The following is a 19,431-nucleotide window of genomic DNA, read 5'->3' on the forward strand; positions in this document are numbered from 1 at the left end:
ATGTATGATCTGATGTAGTACCAGGCAGTGGCTCCCATGGACCCTGATCTCAAATGATCAGAAGTGTTATCATGTACATTGTTTTGTCTTGGTATAAAAGATTGGCTACAGCAAATATTCTGCTCAATACCACAAATTTGTTTGTCAGTTGTTTGACCTTAACCAAGACAAAACAATGTACATGATAACACTTCCAATCAGTTAAGATCAGAAGCCATGAGAGCCACTGTCTGATACTGCATCAGAGCATTTATTATTATTATTATTATTATTATTATTATTATTATTATTATTATTATTAATATTATTATTATTATTATTATTATTGTTCAGTAGTTTTATTTTTATAGCATGCTTTCACTTCACTACCGAGCGCAGCTCTGTGTGCCTTAGGTATGTGCTTATTATTATTATTATTATTATTATTATTATTATTATTATTATTATTATTATTATTTTTTTTTTTATTATTATTATTATTATTATTATTGTTATTCAGTAGTCTTATTTTTGTTACATGCATTCACTGCTCTCCCAAGCACAACCCGGGTTGTGTGCCTTGGGTCTTCATTGAGGTTTGTTTTGATGTTTTGCTTTTGGTCATAACTAAATCCCACAAGGCATTTTGTCCCTCACACCTAACAACTCTGCCAAACCATAACAAACTAATAAGTAAATTTAATTTCATTCTTCAACCCATTATTACCATCAACCATTTCAAATAGACTTCCTCTCATCTTTTCCGCAGATACCACAGCTTGCAGTGACACTTGATGAGAAACCTTCCCTGATGAAAGGACATTCATTCTCCGAACCCAACGAGAACGAAGAGAAGGATTACAGAGTGACATCAAACAAAACTGACAACTCATCAGAAGATGACGATGGCCAACCTGCTGCATTTAGACGCAATACAAAAGTGTATTATTTGCCAGAGAAATCAGATTATAAGGCTCAGTTCTTCTGTCTTAATTCAAATTTTACACCTGATCTAAAATGCATCACTCCAACAAAAGAAATTAAACTTGACTCGACAAAGTTTTTGTTTAAAGGTAATATTTACTGTTAAAATGCTCTTGTGATTGCTATCCTCGCTTTTGTTGTCGTTGTGGTTGTTTTCTGTTGCTTTTAAAACCCTTCCTGGTGGTTATCAGACGAGGGTTGAACTTTTTTATAATTCTACCAATTGTAGAGTCTCTTCCTAAGAGCAGATATCTTGAAACTCTTCTAAGAAGAGCAAAAGCAACTTGTGCCAGCATGGAAAATGGATGTTAAATGATGATAATGATGATGATAATGATGGTGATGGTGATCTATACATGTGCACATATGTATTTATATATGTGTGTGTGTGTGTGTATTGAGTCATCCCATAAATAATGCGATTTTTCATACTTCTTTATTCTTGAAAATCAAGATAAACAAAGTTTGTTTTTAATTTAAAATTTACTCTTCTACAATGCTTTTTCATCTGTCTGGTAGATTTGTAAGGACCCTCTTTCAAAATCATCTTGTCCGTGATGAAAAATACTCCTCCAGTACTGTTCTGAACTCATCTCCAGAATTCATATATTTTTTGTCCAAATTATTTTGAAGACTATGAAATAAATGATAATCAGATGGGGCAATGTCTGGCAAATATGGTGGGTGGGACATCGTTTCCCATTCAACCTGCTCCAGCCTTTGGAATGCCATCCTCACTGTATGTAACCCAGCATTATCTTGATGGAGGAACATCTTTTGTCTTAAAACCAAAGATGGTCGTTTTTCTTCTAGCACTGATTTGAAATACTGGTGGAATGACCAAATCCAAGCTTCTCTGTTAGTTCCTCAACAGTTACGATGGGATTTTGTTCCATCAGGGTTTTGCAGGACGTCCTTGTCAAGCTCTGCAGATCTTCCAGGATGAGGCTTGTCTTTTAGGCTGTAAATTCTGGCTCAGAATTTCTGGAATCACTGTTAACATTGGCTTACACTTATTGTCTAATCCCCATATCTTGCATTAATATTCCTCCACTTTCCATTGCATTATTGCCTTTATTGAACTCATAAAGCAAAATATGCCAATTATGCTCCTGTGTCACTTCCATTATAGCTTTGAAAAAATAGCTGTTAAAATCGAACTGCACTCTTCAAAACTTGCACTAAGAATAAGGACATGGTAAAATTACTACCTTCTTTATAGCAAGTTGATGCAGGTAGTTCATCCCGTCTCCCTCCGACCTTTAGTTCATACAATTGAAAAACCACATTATTTATGGGATGACCCAACAAATATATATATACATTGGTCAGTCCAGGGCTATAATAGAAGACACTTGCCCAAGGTGCTGTGCAGTGGGACTGAACCTGAACCACATGATTGCAAAGTGAAGCTTCTTAGGATGCATTAAACAAGATGATGGAATGAGGGATGACCACAGCTGAAAACTCCTTGAATCCTAGGCTGACTCAATTATGAAGAATCAGAGATGAAACAACAAAAACAACAACAAAAGTATAGAAAAACCACAAAGAAACAAGCAATTAGTGAGGTTTTTAATTACATCTCATCACTCAAGCTTAAGATCAACCGTAAGAGTTTTCTTGAATGTTGGAGTCAAGAAGCAGCAAACCCTCTTGTGGTCCTGCATTTCAAAGATGCTGCTGTATCCAACGTAAGCAGCGTTGGTCATCCTTTAATCTAAAGTAGGTTAGAAACAGCAAGTAGATCAATGCCATGAAAGACATTTCTGTATCACTAATAAAATCTAATATCTAATCCCCTGATCAATAAAATGCCAGTGTTGTAATCTGTGGTATTCTCCTGACTGCGCATAATAAACGTAAGATGAAGAGCACCACCCTGATTTCGTTATTTATTCATGTTTGACCTACTATCACCAACAAATAAAGAATTTCACATATCCAGTCTGGAGTTAGACTATGAATAAAGATTCCCTAATGAAACAAAGTCTAGAATTCATAAACCAGAGTTATTTTTCTCTCATTTAGACAAGCTGATATTGTATCCAGTAGTAAATTTTATTGACTTCAAAGTCATCACCATCATCATCATCATCATTTATATCAGTTTTCCAATACTGGCTTGGCTTAGCCTGGTCAGATCTGTTGCAATCCTTTATCATCTGATACATCCAATAAAGATGGAACTGCCAGTCTCCTTTGTTGTGTATCACTTGTTTGCTTTGCTTCTATTTTTATAATAGATTTTACAGCTGGAATACAATTCCTGTTGCCAACCACTTTATGGTATAGGTACATTCTATCATGTCTCTAGTATGTAAGGAAATGTCTGCTAGGACTAAATTATCATTATATCTATTTTGTATCAGATTTTTTCAGAGTTACTGCTCTCCTAGATGGATTGCCTTCTCTGCAGCTTGTAACAATCCACATTAGTTCATTGAAATTCAGCAGCAAATCTAAATGTTTATCCAGATGGAGTAAAGATTGTTTGCCAACATAACATGGCAGTCCTGGTTTAGGACGAATGTTGCTGTAATTTAGCCCCAGGAGACATCGTCTCCAGCTGGCTATACAACATAACCTGTGTCCCTATATTTTTGAACAAGGGAATCTAGTAATTTTCTAATTTATACATCAGTGACTAGTTGTCACTTTGAAAACTATATATTTCGAATGGGAATTTGGCAGTGCCATCTCTAACCGAACAATTATTCTGTGCTGATGAAGGGAAATAACCTGGAAATCGCGATACACAGATATTGTTTTGAGCTGAGTGGGGGTACTAGATTCCCTTGTTTGAAAATATAAGGACACAGATCATGTCATATAGCCAACTGGAGACAATGTCTCCTGGGGCTAAATTACAGCAACATCCGTCCTAAACCAGGACTGCCATGTTATGTCGGCAAACAATCTTTACTCCAAAGTACTGTTGCTGAATATCTCTCCTTGAGATTTACAAATATTAATATACTAACTTCATCCAGATATTTTACAGTATTAAGAAAACACAAGATATTAACAGATTAAGAACTATCAGATTTAATACAAGTCCAGGGGAAGCCATGGACGTTCCACAACCCATTTTGTAATACAGTATCAGCCATAAACATCTCCCTACTTCATAATGATAATTTCTGGCCATTTTCTTCAAAATTCTTTGATTAATTTCTAGAAGACCTTGCCAATTCTCTGCAGTCATGTTTTCTCTTCCAGCAAGTTTTCTCATTCTGGCTTTCGCAAAATATTCTTGCCTATCATCTTCTTCATCATTCTGTCTTCTTTCCGGATTAACAATTCTCATTCTTTCCCTATAAGCTTCCGTTTCATCATTTGTCATGGGAAACTTCCACATGCACACACACACACACGAATGTTAATGACATGTGCATATACACGCATGCACACCACCACTCTCTCTTTCATACACACACACACAACTGAATATCATCGGCGTATGTGTGTATATAGGTGCATGCATGTGTCAGTGGTGTTCATTTCAATCTCTCTCTCTCTCTTTCTCTCTCTCTCTTTTTCTCTCTGTTTCTCTCTCTCTCTCTTCTCTCTCTCTCTCTCTCTCTTTCTCTCTCTCTCTTTTTCTCTCTGTTTCTCTCTCTCTCTCTTTCTCTCTCTCTCTCCCTCTCTCTCTCTCTCTTCCTCTCTCTCTTCTCTCTCTCTCTCTCTCTCTCACACACACACACACTCATCATCTTTTTTCCACAGTATGACAGATCTTTTTTTACACCAGCAAATTTTACCTTTAGCATGTTAATTTAATAAATATTATCAGATTGAATACAAGATGATATCAGCCACAGTCTTGGCAATAACTTATTTGATTATCTCATGAATTCTATGTGGAATTCCTTAGTTTACAGAGACAGTATTTCATCAGTCATTTTAATCCAGTAAGACAATTAGATATTTCATAACCTATAAAAGTCCACTAAAATGAAATTCTGAAAACAAAAACCAATTAAGCTGCTCTGATTGTCTGTGCAGCTCTTAGACTGGAAGTCAAGCTTGAGAAAAGAAAATAATATCATTCATCAACTTATGATACATTGCATTGAGCTGTGTAGGATCGAAAACTGAACCTTATATATATATATATATATATATATATATATATATATATATATATATATATGTACATATACATATATATATATATATGCCTCACAGAGGCAATGATGAAAGACCGAGACCTCTGGAGATATGCTGTGACTGCAAAGACCCAGCAAATAATGTGAGTTCATGGCTGTTTCCTGCACCAGTTTCGCACAGCCCATCCAAACTACTTTGGATCACTACATGTTACACATTCACAAACTGCCTTTTAGATCACCACATGTTACACATTCACAGACTGCCTTGTAGATCACCACATGTTACACATTCACAAACTGCCTTTTAGATCACCACATGTTACACATTCACAGACTGCCTTGTAGAACACCACATGTTACACATTCACAAACTGCCTTTTAGAACACCACATGTTACACATTCACAGACTGCCTTTTAGATCACGACATATTACACATTCACAAACTGCCTTTTAGAACACCACATGTTACACATTCACAAACTGCCTTTTAGAACACCACATGTTACACATTCACAAACTGTCTTTTAGAACACCACATGTTACACATTCACAAAATGCCTTTTAGAACACCACATGTTACACATTCACAAACTGTCTTTTAGATCACCACATGTTACACATTCACAAACTGTCTTTTAGATCACCACATGTTACACATTCACAAACTGCCTTTTAGATCACCACATGTTACACATTCACAAACTGTCTTTTCAATCACCACATGTTACACATTCACAAACTGCCTTTTAGAACACCACATGTTACACATTCACAAACTGCCTTTTAGAACACCACATGTTACACATTCACAAACTGCCTTTTAGAACACCACATGTTACACATTCACAAACTGCCTTTTAGAACACCACATGCTACACATTCACAAACTGCCTTTTAGAACACCACATGTTACACATTCACAAACTGCCTTTTAGAACACCACATGTTACACATTCACAAACTGCCTTTTAGAACACCACATGTTACACATTCACAAACTGCCTTTTAGATCACCACATGTTACACGTTCACAAACTGCCTTTTAGAACACCACAGGTTACACATTCATAAACTGTCTTTTAGAACACCACATGTTACACATTCACAGACTGCCTTTTAGATCACCACATGTTACACATTCACAAACTGCCTTTTAGAACACCACATGTTACACATTCACAAACTGCCTTTTAGAACACCACATGTTACACATTCACAAACTGTCTTTTAGAACACACATGTTACACATTCACAACTGCCTTTTAGAACACCACATGTTACACATTCACAAACTGCCTTTTAGAACACCACATGTTACACATTCACAAACTGCCTTTTAGAACACCACACATGTTACACATTCACAAACTGCCTTTTAGATCACCACATGTTACAATTCACAAACTGTCTTTTAAATCACCACATGTTACACATTCACAAACTGCCTTTTAGAACACCACATGTTACACATTCACAAACTGCCTTTTAGAACACCACATGTTACACATTCACAAACTGACTTTTAGAACACCACATGTTACACATTCACAAACTGCTTTTAGAACACACATGTTACACATTCACAAACCGCCTTTTAGATCACCACATGTTACACATTCACAAGTGTCTTTTAAATCACACATGTTACCACATTCACAAACTGCCTTTTAGAACACCACAATGTTACACATTCACAAACTGCCTTTTAGAACACCACATGTTACACATTCACAAACTGTCTTTTAGATCACCACATGTTACACATTCACAAAACTGCCTTTTAGATCACCACTTACACATTCACAACTGACTTTTAGAACACCACATGTTCACATTCACAAACTGCCTTTTAGAACACCACATGTTACACATTCACAAACTGCCTTTTAGATCACCACATGTTACACGTTCACAAACTGCCTTTTAGAACACCACATGTTACACATTCATAAACTGTTTTAGAACACCACATGTTACACATTCACAAACTGCCTTTTAGAACCACCACATGTTACACATTCACAAACTGTCTTTTAGAACACCACATGTTACACATTCACAAACTGCTTTTAGAACACCACATGGTACACATTCACAAACTGCCTTTTAGAACACCACATGTACACATTCACAAACTGCCTTTTAGAACACCACATGTTACACATTCACAAACTGCCTTTTAGAACACCACATGTTACACATTCACAAACTGCCTTTTAGATCACCACTTGTTACATGTTCACAAACTGCCTTTTAGAACACCACAGGTTACACATTCATAAACTGTCTTTTAGAACACCACATGTTACACATTCACAGACTGCCTTTTAGATCACCACATGTTACACATTCACAAACTGCCTTTTAGAACACCACATGTTACACATTCACAAACTGCCTTTTAGAACACCACATGTTACACATTCACAAACTGCCTTTTAGAACACCACATGTTACACATTCACAAACTGCCTTTTAGAACACCACATGTTACACATTCACAAACTGCCTTTTAGAACACCACATGTTACACATTCACAAACTGCCTTTTAGAACACCACATGTTACACATTCACAAACCGCCTTTTAGATCACCACATGTTACACATTCACAAACTGTCTTTTAAATCACCACATGTTACACGTTCACAAACTACCTTTTAGAACACCACATGTTACACATTCATAAACTGTCTTTTAGAACACCACATGTTAAACATTCACAAACTGCCTTTTAGAACACCACATGTTACACATTCACAAACTGCCTTTTAGAACACCACATGTTACACATTCACAAACCGCCTTTTAGATCACCACATGTTACACATTCACAAACTGTCTTTTAAATCACCACATGTTACACATTCACAAACTGCCTTTTAGAACACCACATGTTACACATTCACAAACTGCCTTTTAGAACACCACATGTTACACATTCACAAACTGTCTTTTAGAACACCACATGTTACACATTCACAAACTGCCTTTTAGAACACCACATGTTACACATTCACAAACTGCCTTTTAGAACACCACATGTTACACATTCACAAACTGCCTTTTAGAACACCACATGTTACACATTCACAAACCGCCTTTTAGATCACCACATGTTACACATTCACAAACTGTCTTTTAAATCACCACATGTTACACATTCACAAACTGCCTTTTAGAACACCACATGTTACACATTCACAAACTGCCTTTTAGAACACCACATGTTACACATTCACAAACTGTCTTTTAGATCACCACATGTTACACATTCACAAACTGCCTTTTAGATCACCACATGTTGCACATTCACAAACTGCTTTACACAATGAACCGCCACATGAGAGTCAATATTGTTGCTTGACTGATGAGAATTGAAATCACACCCCATCTTCACAAAAAAAAGACATCCATTATTTAATACTAAATCATGAATCCCTGTAATAGTTTTGTAAAGTTTCCATCTTTATTGCACCTTGTTGTTCAACCTAATTACCTGTATTTTATTGATCTGATCAATCAAATACATTTGCAAACCAAAGCAACATATCAACATCATCATCATCATCATCATCCTCAACAACAACAGCAATACAAAGAAACTTCTATGAGCGTCATGGGCAAAGAGCAGCCCATGGCCTTTTCTGAATGGCATGCTTACCCCCAAAATGTTACCTTGAGTTGTTTAGATGCACAGCCTGTCCAGAGATGAGCCTTGGCTCCTGCATTCTAATTCTTATAAAGGTTTGCTCGTGCCTGTTCAATGCAGTTGTTTGACCTGTCAGAAATAGAAGCCAAATCTCCTTCAGATCACATACACACCCTCTGACCATCTTAAACAAGCAAAAATCTCAGACAATGTAGATCTTAAATATATAAAATGATGGGATTGCTGAGGCTGGAAAGGTTTCTATCATAGGTCTGCTTGATGGTAGCTGACCCAGGGTTAAACAACAACGGCAACAATATCAAGGCGAAAGAAAAGCACAAACCATTTTCATGGAAAAGAAAAAAAAAATGGCAACGGTCAAAAGAGCCAAACATAGAGAAGAAGAGCAAAAGCCAGGGATGTAACCAGTCAAAGATACTTTGGTAGCAAAATTCTTCAGAACTAACAGAATCACTGCATGAATTATTATGTGAAGATTGATAACAGAACCAGAACTGTTGAGTCAAAGCAGATTCCTATCTTTACCAATCTCAGCAATGTTATTCTTCGTGTAATTACTCTCAGATTTTATCTTTTTTATCTCGGATAAAAAAAAAATAAGCAATTAAAATTATTGATTAGTGCTTTGGGTTCATTAAAAACAGGATAAATATGCTGATTGCTATTACTGCAAACAATGGTCTGAACTTTGTGCAATTAGCACTGTGGCGTCATCAAAGTCTGAGTCTTTGGAATCACTGTACAACATTCCTTACAATGTTGTCTGCTAATTCCTTGTTCTTGTCATTTAGGGTCCTTTTTCTGGGTTCTGCACTCACCACTTTCCTCTGCTTCTTCCATCTTGGTATAGGCGCAGGAGTGGCCCTGTGGTAAGTAGCTTGCTTACCAACCATATGGTTCCGGGTTCAGTCCCACTTTGTGGCACCTTGGGCAAGTGTCTTCTACTATAGCCTTGGGCTGACCAAAGCCTTGTGAGTGGATTTGGTAGACGGAAACTGAAAGAATATGTGTGTGTGTGTGTGTGTGTGTGTGTGGTGTGTGTGTGTGTGTATATGTGTGTGTTTGTGTGTCTGTGTTTGTCCCCCCAACGTTGCTTGAAAACCGATGTTGGTGTGTTTACGTCCCCATAACTTAGTGATTCAGCAAAAGAGACCGATAGAATAAGTACTAGGCTTACAAAGAACAAGTCCTGGGGTCGATTTGCTCGACTAAAGGTGGTGCTCCAGCATGGCCGCAGTCAAATGACTGAAACAAGTAAAAGAGTAAAAAGTAAAGAGTAAGTTCACTGGGATTTCCACCCTTCTGGTGATTTCCCTGCGTCTGCCTTCAAGCAATTGCTGTTCAAGCAAAGCAGCAACTGTATCAACCCTTTCGGCCTTGAAGGGTCTCTGGAGAGTCTTCCTCTAAATCAAACCCTTTAACCCAAAAGATACCAATTCCTCAGAGACTCTTTCCTCCCCTCCTTTCATTTATAACACAAAAATTCCTGGTTCCATGTGTCTTTTGGATTTCCTTGAGACATGGTTTTCCAGGGATATTGTCTAGGTGTTTCTGACATCCCTTTTTTATCATACCTAGGGCACCTACAATAACAGGAACAGTTTTTGTTTTAAGATTCCACATCCTCTGTATTTCGATTTCCAGGTCCTTATATTTACTAAGTTTGTCAAATTCCTTGACAGATACATTTTTACATTTATATCAGTGGGGACGCTTACTTCTATTAGTCTGCAGGTATTTTCTTATTATCATTATTATTAATATTATTATTATTATTATTATTAATATTATTATTATTATTATTATTTTTTTTTTTTTTTTATCAACCCAGAGGTATAAAAGCCCCAAATCAGTCTTGATGGAATTTGAATCCAGAATGTAAGGGTCCCTCTCTCACTACTACCAAGCACCTTGCCTGGTTTAACCAATTCTGCTAAATCCTTCGTTGTGACTTTATGTTTCAGACATAATGTATCCCTCTTTTTAAGATGGTTGGGTGTTATTTGAGGAAGACTTAGCTGATATTTCTAGCAGCCTGATTGATTGTACAGTATCTCCTTCATTGAGGATTTCTGTGAGAGAATGTTCTGATTATTGCTTTACTCCTCCACTCTCCACTTCCATACCATCACCACCACCACCACCTGCACCACCACCACCACCACCACCACCACCACTTTTATTGCTCACCCCCACCCCTGACTCTATAACATTCAGTACCATCATATACATCACCACTACCAATACTACTACTACTGCTACCACCACCACCACCATCACCACCACCACCACTACTACTACTACCTACAGTCTTTCATCCACTATCATCATCAGCACCATTGCCACTCCCATTCTCTTTATCATTGTCATCATCATCATCAACACCACAACCACCAACACCACCACCACCACCACCATCATCATCATCATCATCAACACCACAACCACCAACACCACCACCACCACCATCATCATCATCAACACCACAACCACCAACACCACCACCACCACCATCATCATCATCATCATCATCAACACCACAACCACCAACACCACCACCACCACCATCATCATCATCATCATCATCAACACCACAACCACCAACACCACCACCACCACCACCATCATCATCATCAACACCACAACCACCAACACCACCACCACCACCATCATCATCATCATCATCATCAACACCACACCACCACCACCAACACCACCACCACCACCACCATCATCATCATCAAACCACAACCACCAACACCACCACCACCACCACCATCATCATCATCAACACCACAACCACCAACACCACCACCACCACCATCATCATCATCATCATCATCAACACCACAACCACCAACACCACCACCACCACCACCATCATCATCATCAACACCACAACCACCAACACCACCACCACCACCATCATCATCATCATCAACACCACAACCACCAACACCACCACCACCACCATCATCATCATCATCATCATCAACACCACAACCACCAACACCACCACCACCACCATCATCATCACCATCATCATCATCATCATCATCATCATCATCATCATCATCATCATCATCATCATTGTCATCATCATTGTCATCATCATCATCATCAGCATCGTTAGAACCACTAACATTCTGCCTGGATACAGCAGTATCTATGCCTTTGGCACACTTCCGTCTTAAATTTTCCCATTTTATTGTCTTAAATTTCATAATCATAATTTTACTTCATCTATTTTTTTTTTTTTGGTTTTTATTTCTTCTTACTTTTTTTTTAGTTATTTATATTTTTGTTCTATTTGTCACTTTCTGTTTTTCTTGCTTCTTCTGCTTTTGCTGTTGTTGTTGTTGTTGTTACCGTTTCTTTTACCCGGTGCCAATGCGGTTCTGATTGTTGCATCATTTATGTCCATAAACAGGTTTGAAAACTTACACTTACCCACGTGCAAAAGAAACAAAAACAGCAACAAAACAGACAGAAAAAAAGAACAAAGGAAAGCAGAAACCATTCTTAACTGCTTCTACCCTTTTGCAATATTTTCCAAAGACGTCCACGGAAGCAATATTACTGCCATCACTTAACCGAAAACTATTAATTCTAAACAAAAATACCTAAAACAACAAAATTTTATTACGTCTTATTTTTTGCTTTATTTATATTTGTATTTTGGGGGTTTATTTTGTGTTTTCAAAAATTTCCTTTCCGGGACTTTTCGGTGGAAGGGGTGGGTTGGGAGGGTTTTTCGAAATAAAGTAAAATAAAATGAAAAAATAATAAAAAGAACAAAAGATAACCAACAAAATAATAAAAAAAAACAAGAACTGAATTATTGTTGTTGAGTTTGTTTGTTTTTTTTTTGTTTTTTGGGGGGGTTTTTTTCCAATGTATTCTTTTTAAATTACAAATTCTTTTCTAATCTGTTTGACAACGAAATGCTTCAGGTATTATGCGAAGATGTCTGCAAAACTGATAAAATAGTGTTCAGTCAGTTGATTATCGTTCACTGAAATAATCCTAGATATGAGGAAACTTTTCTTCTTCTTCTTTCATATTCTTTCACTCATTCTTCCTTCTTTTGATTGTTTGTCTTTCTTTTTCATTGCTTTATATTTTTCTCCTTTTATTTCCTCTTTTAACTTGTTATTTTGTTTATATTGTATACATTAGATGATATACGTGTGTGTGTGTGTGTGTATGTGTGTGTATGTGTGTGTATATATGTGTATGTGTGTATGTGTGTATGTGTGTGTGTATGTGTGTGTATGTGTATGTGTGTGTGTGTGTATGTATGTATATATATGTGTATGTGTGTATGTGTATATGTGTGTGTGTGTGCATGTATATATTTTGTGCATATACATATATACACATTGATTTACATATACATGCATACATACACATATTCATACAGATACACATGCATATGTACATATATGTGTGTATATGTGTGTATATAAATATGCATACATACATATAAAACACACGCACACGCACACGCACACGCACACACACACACACACACACACACTGGTATATACTGGTATTTTGTTATTTGTCAGAAGGAAAATGTCTACCACATTAAGAAACCTGCTGTGAAAATAAAGTTATAAGACAAAAAATTTTTTTCAAATGTTAAAAAAATATTTTTAAAATATAATTAAATAAATATATTCAAAAGGCTTTTTAGAATAATTAAGTAATTTTGATTTTCTCTTTGTTTTTGTTGGTTTTATTTTTTTTTATTTCAGTTCTTTGGTTTTTTTTTAGAGTTTTTCTGCTGAAGAAATCTTATATTTAATTACGAGTTCTTTCTTAATAACAAAAGGTCCAACAATCGCATGCTTGTTATTGTCCTGTCTTTAAAGAAAATACCAAAACCATTTGAATTATTGGTTTGGAAGAACCAATTCTTTATTCTTGTATTCAGTTTACTCTGTTATACCGCTAGACTGTGTCCATGCTGGAGCACTGCCTTGAGATTCAGTCTGTCATGTCATCTTACTCATTTGATATTTTGAGTATTTATTTATAAATTCCACTTGTTTTTTGATCAGGCTTTGGTATTTTTTCCAGGGTTGCAGTTTGCTAAACTCTAAGTTATAGGGACATACATAAATCAACTGATTGCCAGTCAAAAATACACACACACACATACGCACACACACTCACATACGCACATACACACATACTCACACACACACACACACACACATTCGCACACATACTCACACACACATCGCACACATACTCACACACACACACATTCGCACACATACTCACACACTCGCACACACTCACACACACATTCGCACACATGCTCACACACTCGCACGCACACACACACTCGCATGCACACACACACACTCGCACGCATACACACACATATTTGCGCGCACACACACATACACACACACTCGCACGCATACACACACACATTCGTGTGCACACACACACACACACATATGTGTAGCTGTGTGGTAAGAAGCTAGCTTCCCAACCACATGGTTCTAGGTTCAATCTCAGTGTGTGGCACCTTGGGTGAAAGCTTTGTAAATAGAAGTGCGAGACAGAAACTGAATGAAGCCTATTGTGTGTGTGTGCATGTGGGTATGCATGTGTCCATCCCCTCCACATTGCTTAACAGCTGGTGTTGGTTTGTTTATGTTCTATCTTTGCAGCTTCAGCAAAAGAGACTGGCAGAAGAGAGCACCAATCTTTAAAAAAATATTTACTGAGGTTGATATGTTTGACTAAACCCTTTAAGGCAGTGCTCCAGCATGGCCACAGTCCAATGACTGGAACAAGCAAGAATTAAGAGATAAAGATGAATCAGTGCCGCAGTTATATGGATTCAGCTAACCCATGCTCATATAAAAAAATGGACATAAAGCACAGAACAAAAACAACTTAAAATGAATACAACAGGCTTCAACACAGTTTCTGTTTGCCAAGTTCACTCACAAGATATTTGTTGACCCAGGGTTATAACAGAAGGTGCTGTGACATGGGATTGAACCTGAAGCCACAGGATTGTGAAGCAAACTTCTTAAGCATACAGCCATCCAATAAAGAATTTAAATTTCCTTTGCAATGAACACGTGGCTAAATTTGGTAGGAACCATTATTGAAGAGTCAAAAGAATTGGTGTCCAAAAGGCTTTGAATTTTGAACATAGGGATAAGTGGGGGGGAATAGAGAATGAGAGAGAGAGAGAGAGAGAGAGTTTGTGTGTGTTAAAAAGAGAAAGAAAGAGAGAGAGTGAGAGACCAAAACCTTATAAATAGTCTCTACTGCACCACTTCTATGAATTCTTCTGTCCCTTTGTGAATGAAAAGGGGTCGACAGAAACAGGACAGAACCCTGTTGTCATCATAGTTAGCAACAGCTTTAAGTCAGCCCTATTTTTCTTTTAAGGGTCTCCCCCCCCCTGCCCCTGATTCTTGTATGGATTGGATGAATCCGTTCCATCATGTCCCACCCCTTGCTGCAGCACCCCCCCACCTCGTATCATCTCCCTTGTGAGCTTTTAGCATCTTTGCTCACCTCTTTCTAGGTTTTCTTTAGTTTTCCTCTTCCAGTCATCTACCGTTTCTCTCCTTCATTCAACCTTCCACCCTTCGTACACATCCAATGTCCACTTCAGCATCATCTCCTCTCTTATACACTCACTACTGCAAATAACCAATCCCATGCCACACATACACACACACACACACACACACAGTGTATCCTGCCAATAAAGTCCCATATAATTTCTACATTTTCAGCTTCCAGTTTACTATAAAAGACAGCCAGCTGATAACCTTATGACACCTAGGGCCATATATATATATATATATATATATATATATATATATATATATATATATATATATATATATATATATATGTATGTATATTAGTCTGTTGCACCAATAAACTCCCATCCTGTTTATAAACCACAATGTTCTGTTAATTAAGTATGACAAAAATATTTAATAAAACCGCATTCAACTATGTTCGTGTTTGCCATATTAAATCGTTGAAGTACATTCATCGTCTCAGAACTTACTCTCTGCTATTGAGACCATTCCTCTTGGACATTTCTGTGTGGGAAGCTCTACGTGGACATTGAGACAGCTAGAAATAACAGCAAAGTCTCTCAAAGATCTCATTCTACCAGCTTTGTGAAAAAGGGAACAAGAATGCTTTGGATAAAGTAATATGGGGTAAATTATGTATCGAAAGGTGAGATGGTCGTGGTTAGAATGTGTTTGATCCTTTAATCATGGATATGATTAATCAAAGATAACCTGGGGTTAAATAGCTTTTCTATTATAGACATGAGGCCTGCAATTTTGGAGGAGGGGCGGGTGTCAGTTACATCAGTCCCAGTGTATAACTGGTACTTATTTCATCGACCCCCAAAAGAATGAAAGGCAACACCAACCTTGGTTGAATTTGAACTCAGAACATGAAGATGATAAAGCATTCTAATGATTCTGCCAGCTTGTTGCCATTTTAATGGTTTCAAATTTTGGCAGAATGTCACCAATTTTAGGAGAGTGGGAGTTGATTATATCAACCCCAGTGCATGACTGGTACACATTTTTTCGACCTTGAAAGGATAAAGGGCAAAGTTGATGCTGGTGGAATTTGAACTCAGACCATCAAGGCAGAGAAAATGCTTGTAATCATTTTGTGCAGTCTGCTAACGACTCTGCCGGCTTTTGCTGCCGTTTGCAGAGGTCAGATATCAACATCAACAACAACACATACACACACTCACACAGACAAACATATACACACTCACACACACATACACATGAACATACGAACACATATACAAACACACACACACACATGCATGCATGCACTCACACACACAGAACACAAGCAAACACACACATGCATGCACACACATGCACACACAACACACACACACACACACACACACACATGCACTTACACACACATGCACTCACACACACACACAGAGTCTATGACTTCCCTGCTAGAAATTACCATTCTTTTGTCTAAATCAGAAACACTTATAAAGTTGGAGTCTGGAACATTACCAAAGGTTCTTAAATATTACGATGGGAGGTTTTAATTAAAATATGATTAAATTAAAACATTAAAACAAATTTTATCAAATAAATAAAAAGAGTAATTAGAGAATCAAATGGAATGCTTTGCACTGTTTGTTTTGGCTCTGTGCACATCATCATCATCATCATCATCGTTTAACGTCCGCTTTCCATGCTAGCATGGGTTGGACGGTTCGACCAGGGTCTGGGAAGCCATGGAGGCTGCACCAGGATCTAGTCTGATCTGGCAGAGTTTCTACAGCTAGATGCCCTTCCTAACGCCAACCACTACGAGAGTGTAGTGGGTGCTTTTTATGTGCCACCGGCACAGGTGTGAGACAAGGCTGGCAATGGCCACGATCAGATGGTGCTTTTTACGTACCACCAGCACGGAGGCCAGTCGAGGTGGCGCTGGCAACGGCCACATTCGGATGGTTGTTTTTCCGTGCCACCGGCACTGGTATCACAACTACAATTTCCATTGATGTTTTGATTGATTTTGATTTTGATTTCACTTGCCTCAACAGGTCTTCACAAGCAGAGTTCAAATTCGCCTGGTCGTCCTTCCATGATTGATAAAAAAAGGCACCAAACAAGAATGGTGGTGTGACTGATCTGCAGGGTGTACAAGACTAATTCTGGTAGATTGCATCAAAGGAAAAGAAAATTCAATATCCCATCCAAAATTTAAAGCATTTAAAACAAAAAAAAAAGTCCGTTTGGTTATGGCTGAGAGATAACGGCTTAATCAGAGGAGTAGCCATCCTCAGTGTCCAGCAAGATGGCTCTGGAACTTGGTGCAAGCATTCTTCATTGTATCCTTGGGAAGATCTTTGAACACCTCTTTGATCTTGGCTGTTGGCACTGCCTTGGTGTTGCACACAGAACAGTTGGTGTCTTTCTCAGCTGCACCCTACACATAATAATCCATGGGATTACAGGTGAAGTTAATTAGGAGACCAGAAATTGAGGCTGATTAAGTTGTAGAAATTCTCTGACAACCACTTCTGACTCTTTCCTGAAGTGTGGCAAAGAATCCTGCTGCCACACTTATGGCATTCCAGCAGCAACCCTCTCTATTTCTTTGTTGCCCACAAGGAGCTAAACATAGAGGAGATAAACAAGGACAGACAAAGGGATTAAGTCGATTACATCGACCGCAGTGCATAACTGGTACATTTTTTCATATTTGTTTTCTACATGTTGTTTTACACCTATTACACTATTTTTTTTTGTTTTTGCTCGAGTCAAACACTAGAGTTTAACGGTCAAGGTCTGACGATGTGAATTTTCCGAGTCCTCTCCCCCACCCCACGTTCACGAGCATGCATTTTTTTTCGTATTCGTTTAAAGCAAGTTGTTTTACACCTATTACACTATTTTTTCTTTTTTATTTTTGCTCAGGTGAAACTCTTTAGTTTGACCAGCATTTTGACTCGTGATATGGGTAACCCTTTCCCAGTTCTCAGACAGCTTCCAATTTTCCATGTCAACTAACTCTTTCTCAACTACAACTTTAATCTTTATGCTCTCCAACGCCATTGACTCTTCAAGCTATTCCTGAAAAAAGGAAACATAAAAATCGTCCAGCTTAGCCCAAACACTCTGTATAAGGACATCGGACCTTGCAATATTTGTTCCAACTCTTTGTGTTTTTGGAGTTCAAATCACAAGCTGGCCCACGAGGGTGATAGACTTAATCCATTTTAGACTTAAACCAGTTTGAAACCATCACTACATGGATCCTTGGATGCCTTTAGCAGAATCCATTCCGTTGGAAGAATTCAGGCTTAGTCTCTAGTCTGAGAATACCTTCCCTTCTCCATCTCTCTCTCCCTCTCTCCCACCTCCTTTCCGCCAGTCTTGGAGACCCTGTAAAGGGTCAGAGACACTGCCTTTGCCCCTGACTAAAAGATGAGATAAATACAGCAATTGGGTTGTCTGTCTCCGGAATATTGATATATATTTCTTTACTACCCACAAGGGGCTAATCACAGAGGGGACAAACAAGGACAGACAAGCGGATTAAGTCGATTATATCGACCCCAGTGCGTAAATGGTACTTATTTAATCGACCCCGAAAGGATGAAAGGCAAAGTCGACCTTGGCAGAATTTGAACTTAGAACGTAACAGCAGACGAAATACCGCTAAGCATTTCGCCTGGCATGCTAACAATTCTGCCAGCTCGCCACCTTATCAGGCATATTGGTATCAAAAAGGTGGAGTAAACTCTTCTGTTTATCCTCATCACAGTTCTACAATGGAATATAAAAATGACTTTGGGAGAGTCTATTCAGAGACAGAGGGGGAAAAGAAGAAAAAATATCAAAAGTGTAAAATAAAATAAAATAAAAAAAGCAAAAAAAAAAACTGATTAACCAACTTTCCAATGATAAAGAAACCCCATTCAGAAGAATTAAGTTAATACACTTCATTGATGGAATCCAGCCAAATGAGCCGACTTCAGTGTCCATTGATTTATTTACTTATTATCATCGTCGTCATCGTCGTCATCCACCTCCTCCTCCTCATCATCATCATCATCATCATCATCTTCATCATCATCGTCGTCGTCGTTGTCCTCATCATCGTCATC

At 37.9% G+C, this 19,431-nt stretch overlaps 1 protein-coding gene across 1 annotated transcript; it reads left to right on the forward strand.

Moving 5' to 3' along the window:
* Positions 1 to 738: 738 nt before the first annotated feature.
* LOC118765254 lies at positions 739 to 12,481 on the forward strand. The gene is made up of 2 exons (XM_036507000.1): positions 739 to 1,052; positions 12,184 to 12,481. Exons 1-2 carry the CDS (start codon positions 791 to 793, stop codon positions 12,378 to 12,380), a joined length of 459 nt encoding a protein of 152 aa, XP_036362893.1. The 5' UTR covers positions 739 to 790; the 3' UTR covers positions 12,381 to 12,481.
* The last annotated feature ends 6,950 nt before the right edge of the window (positions 12,482 to 19,431 follow it).

Source organism: Octopus sinensis, linkage group LG11 (genome assembly GCF_006345805.1).
Source record: "Octopus sinensis linkage group LG11, ASM634580v1, whole genome shotgun sequence".
In the NCBI taxonomy this organism is placed as follows: domain Eukaryota; kingdom Metazoa; phylum Mollusca; class Cephalopoda; order Octopoda; family Octopodidae; genus Octopus; species Octopus sinensis.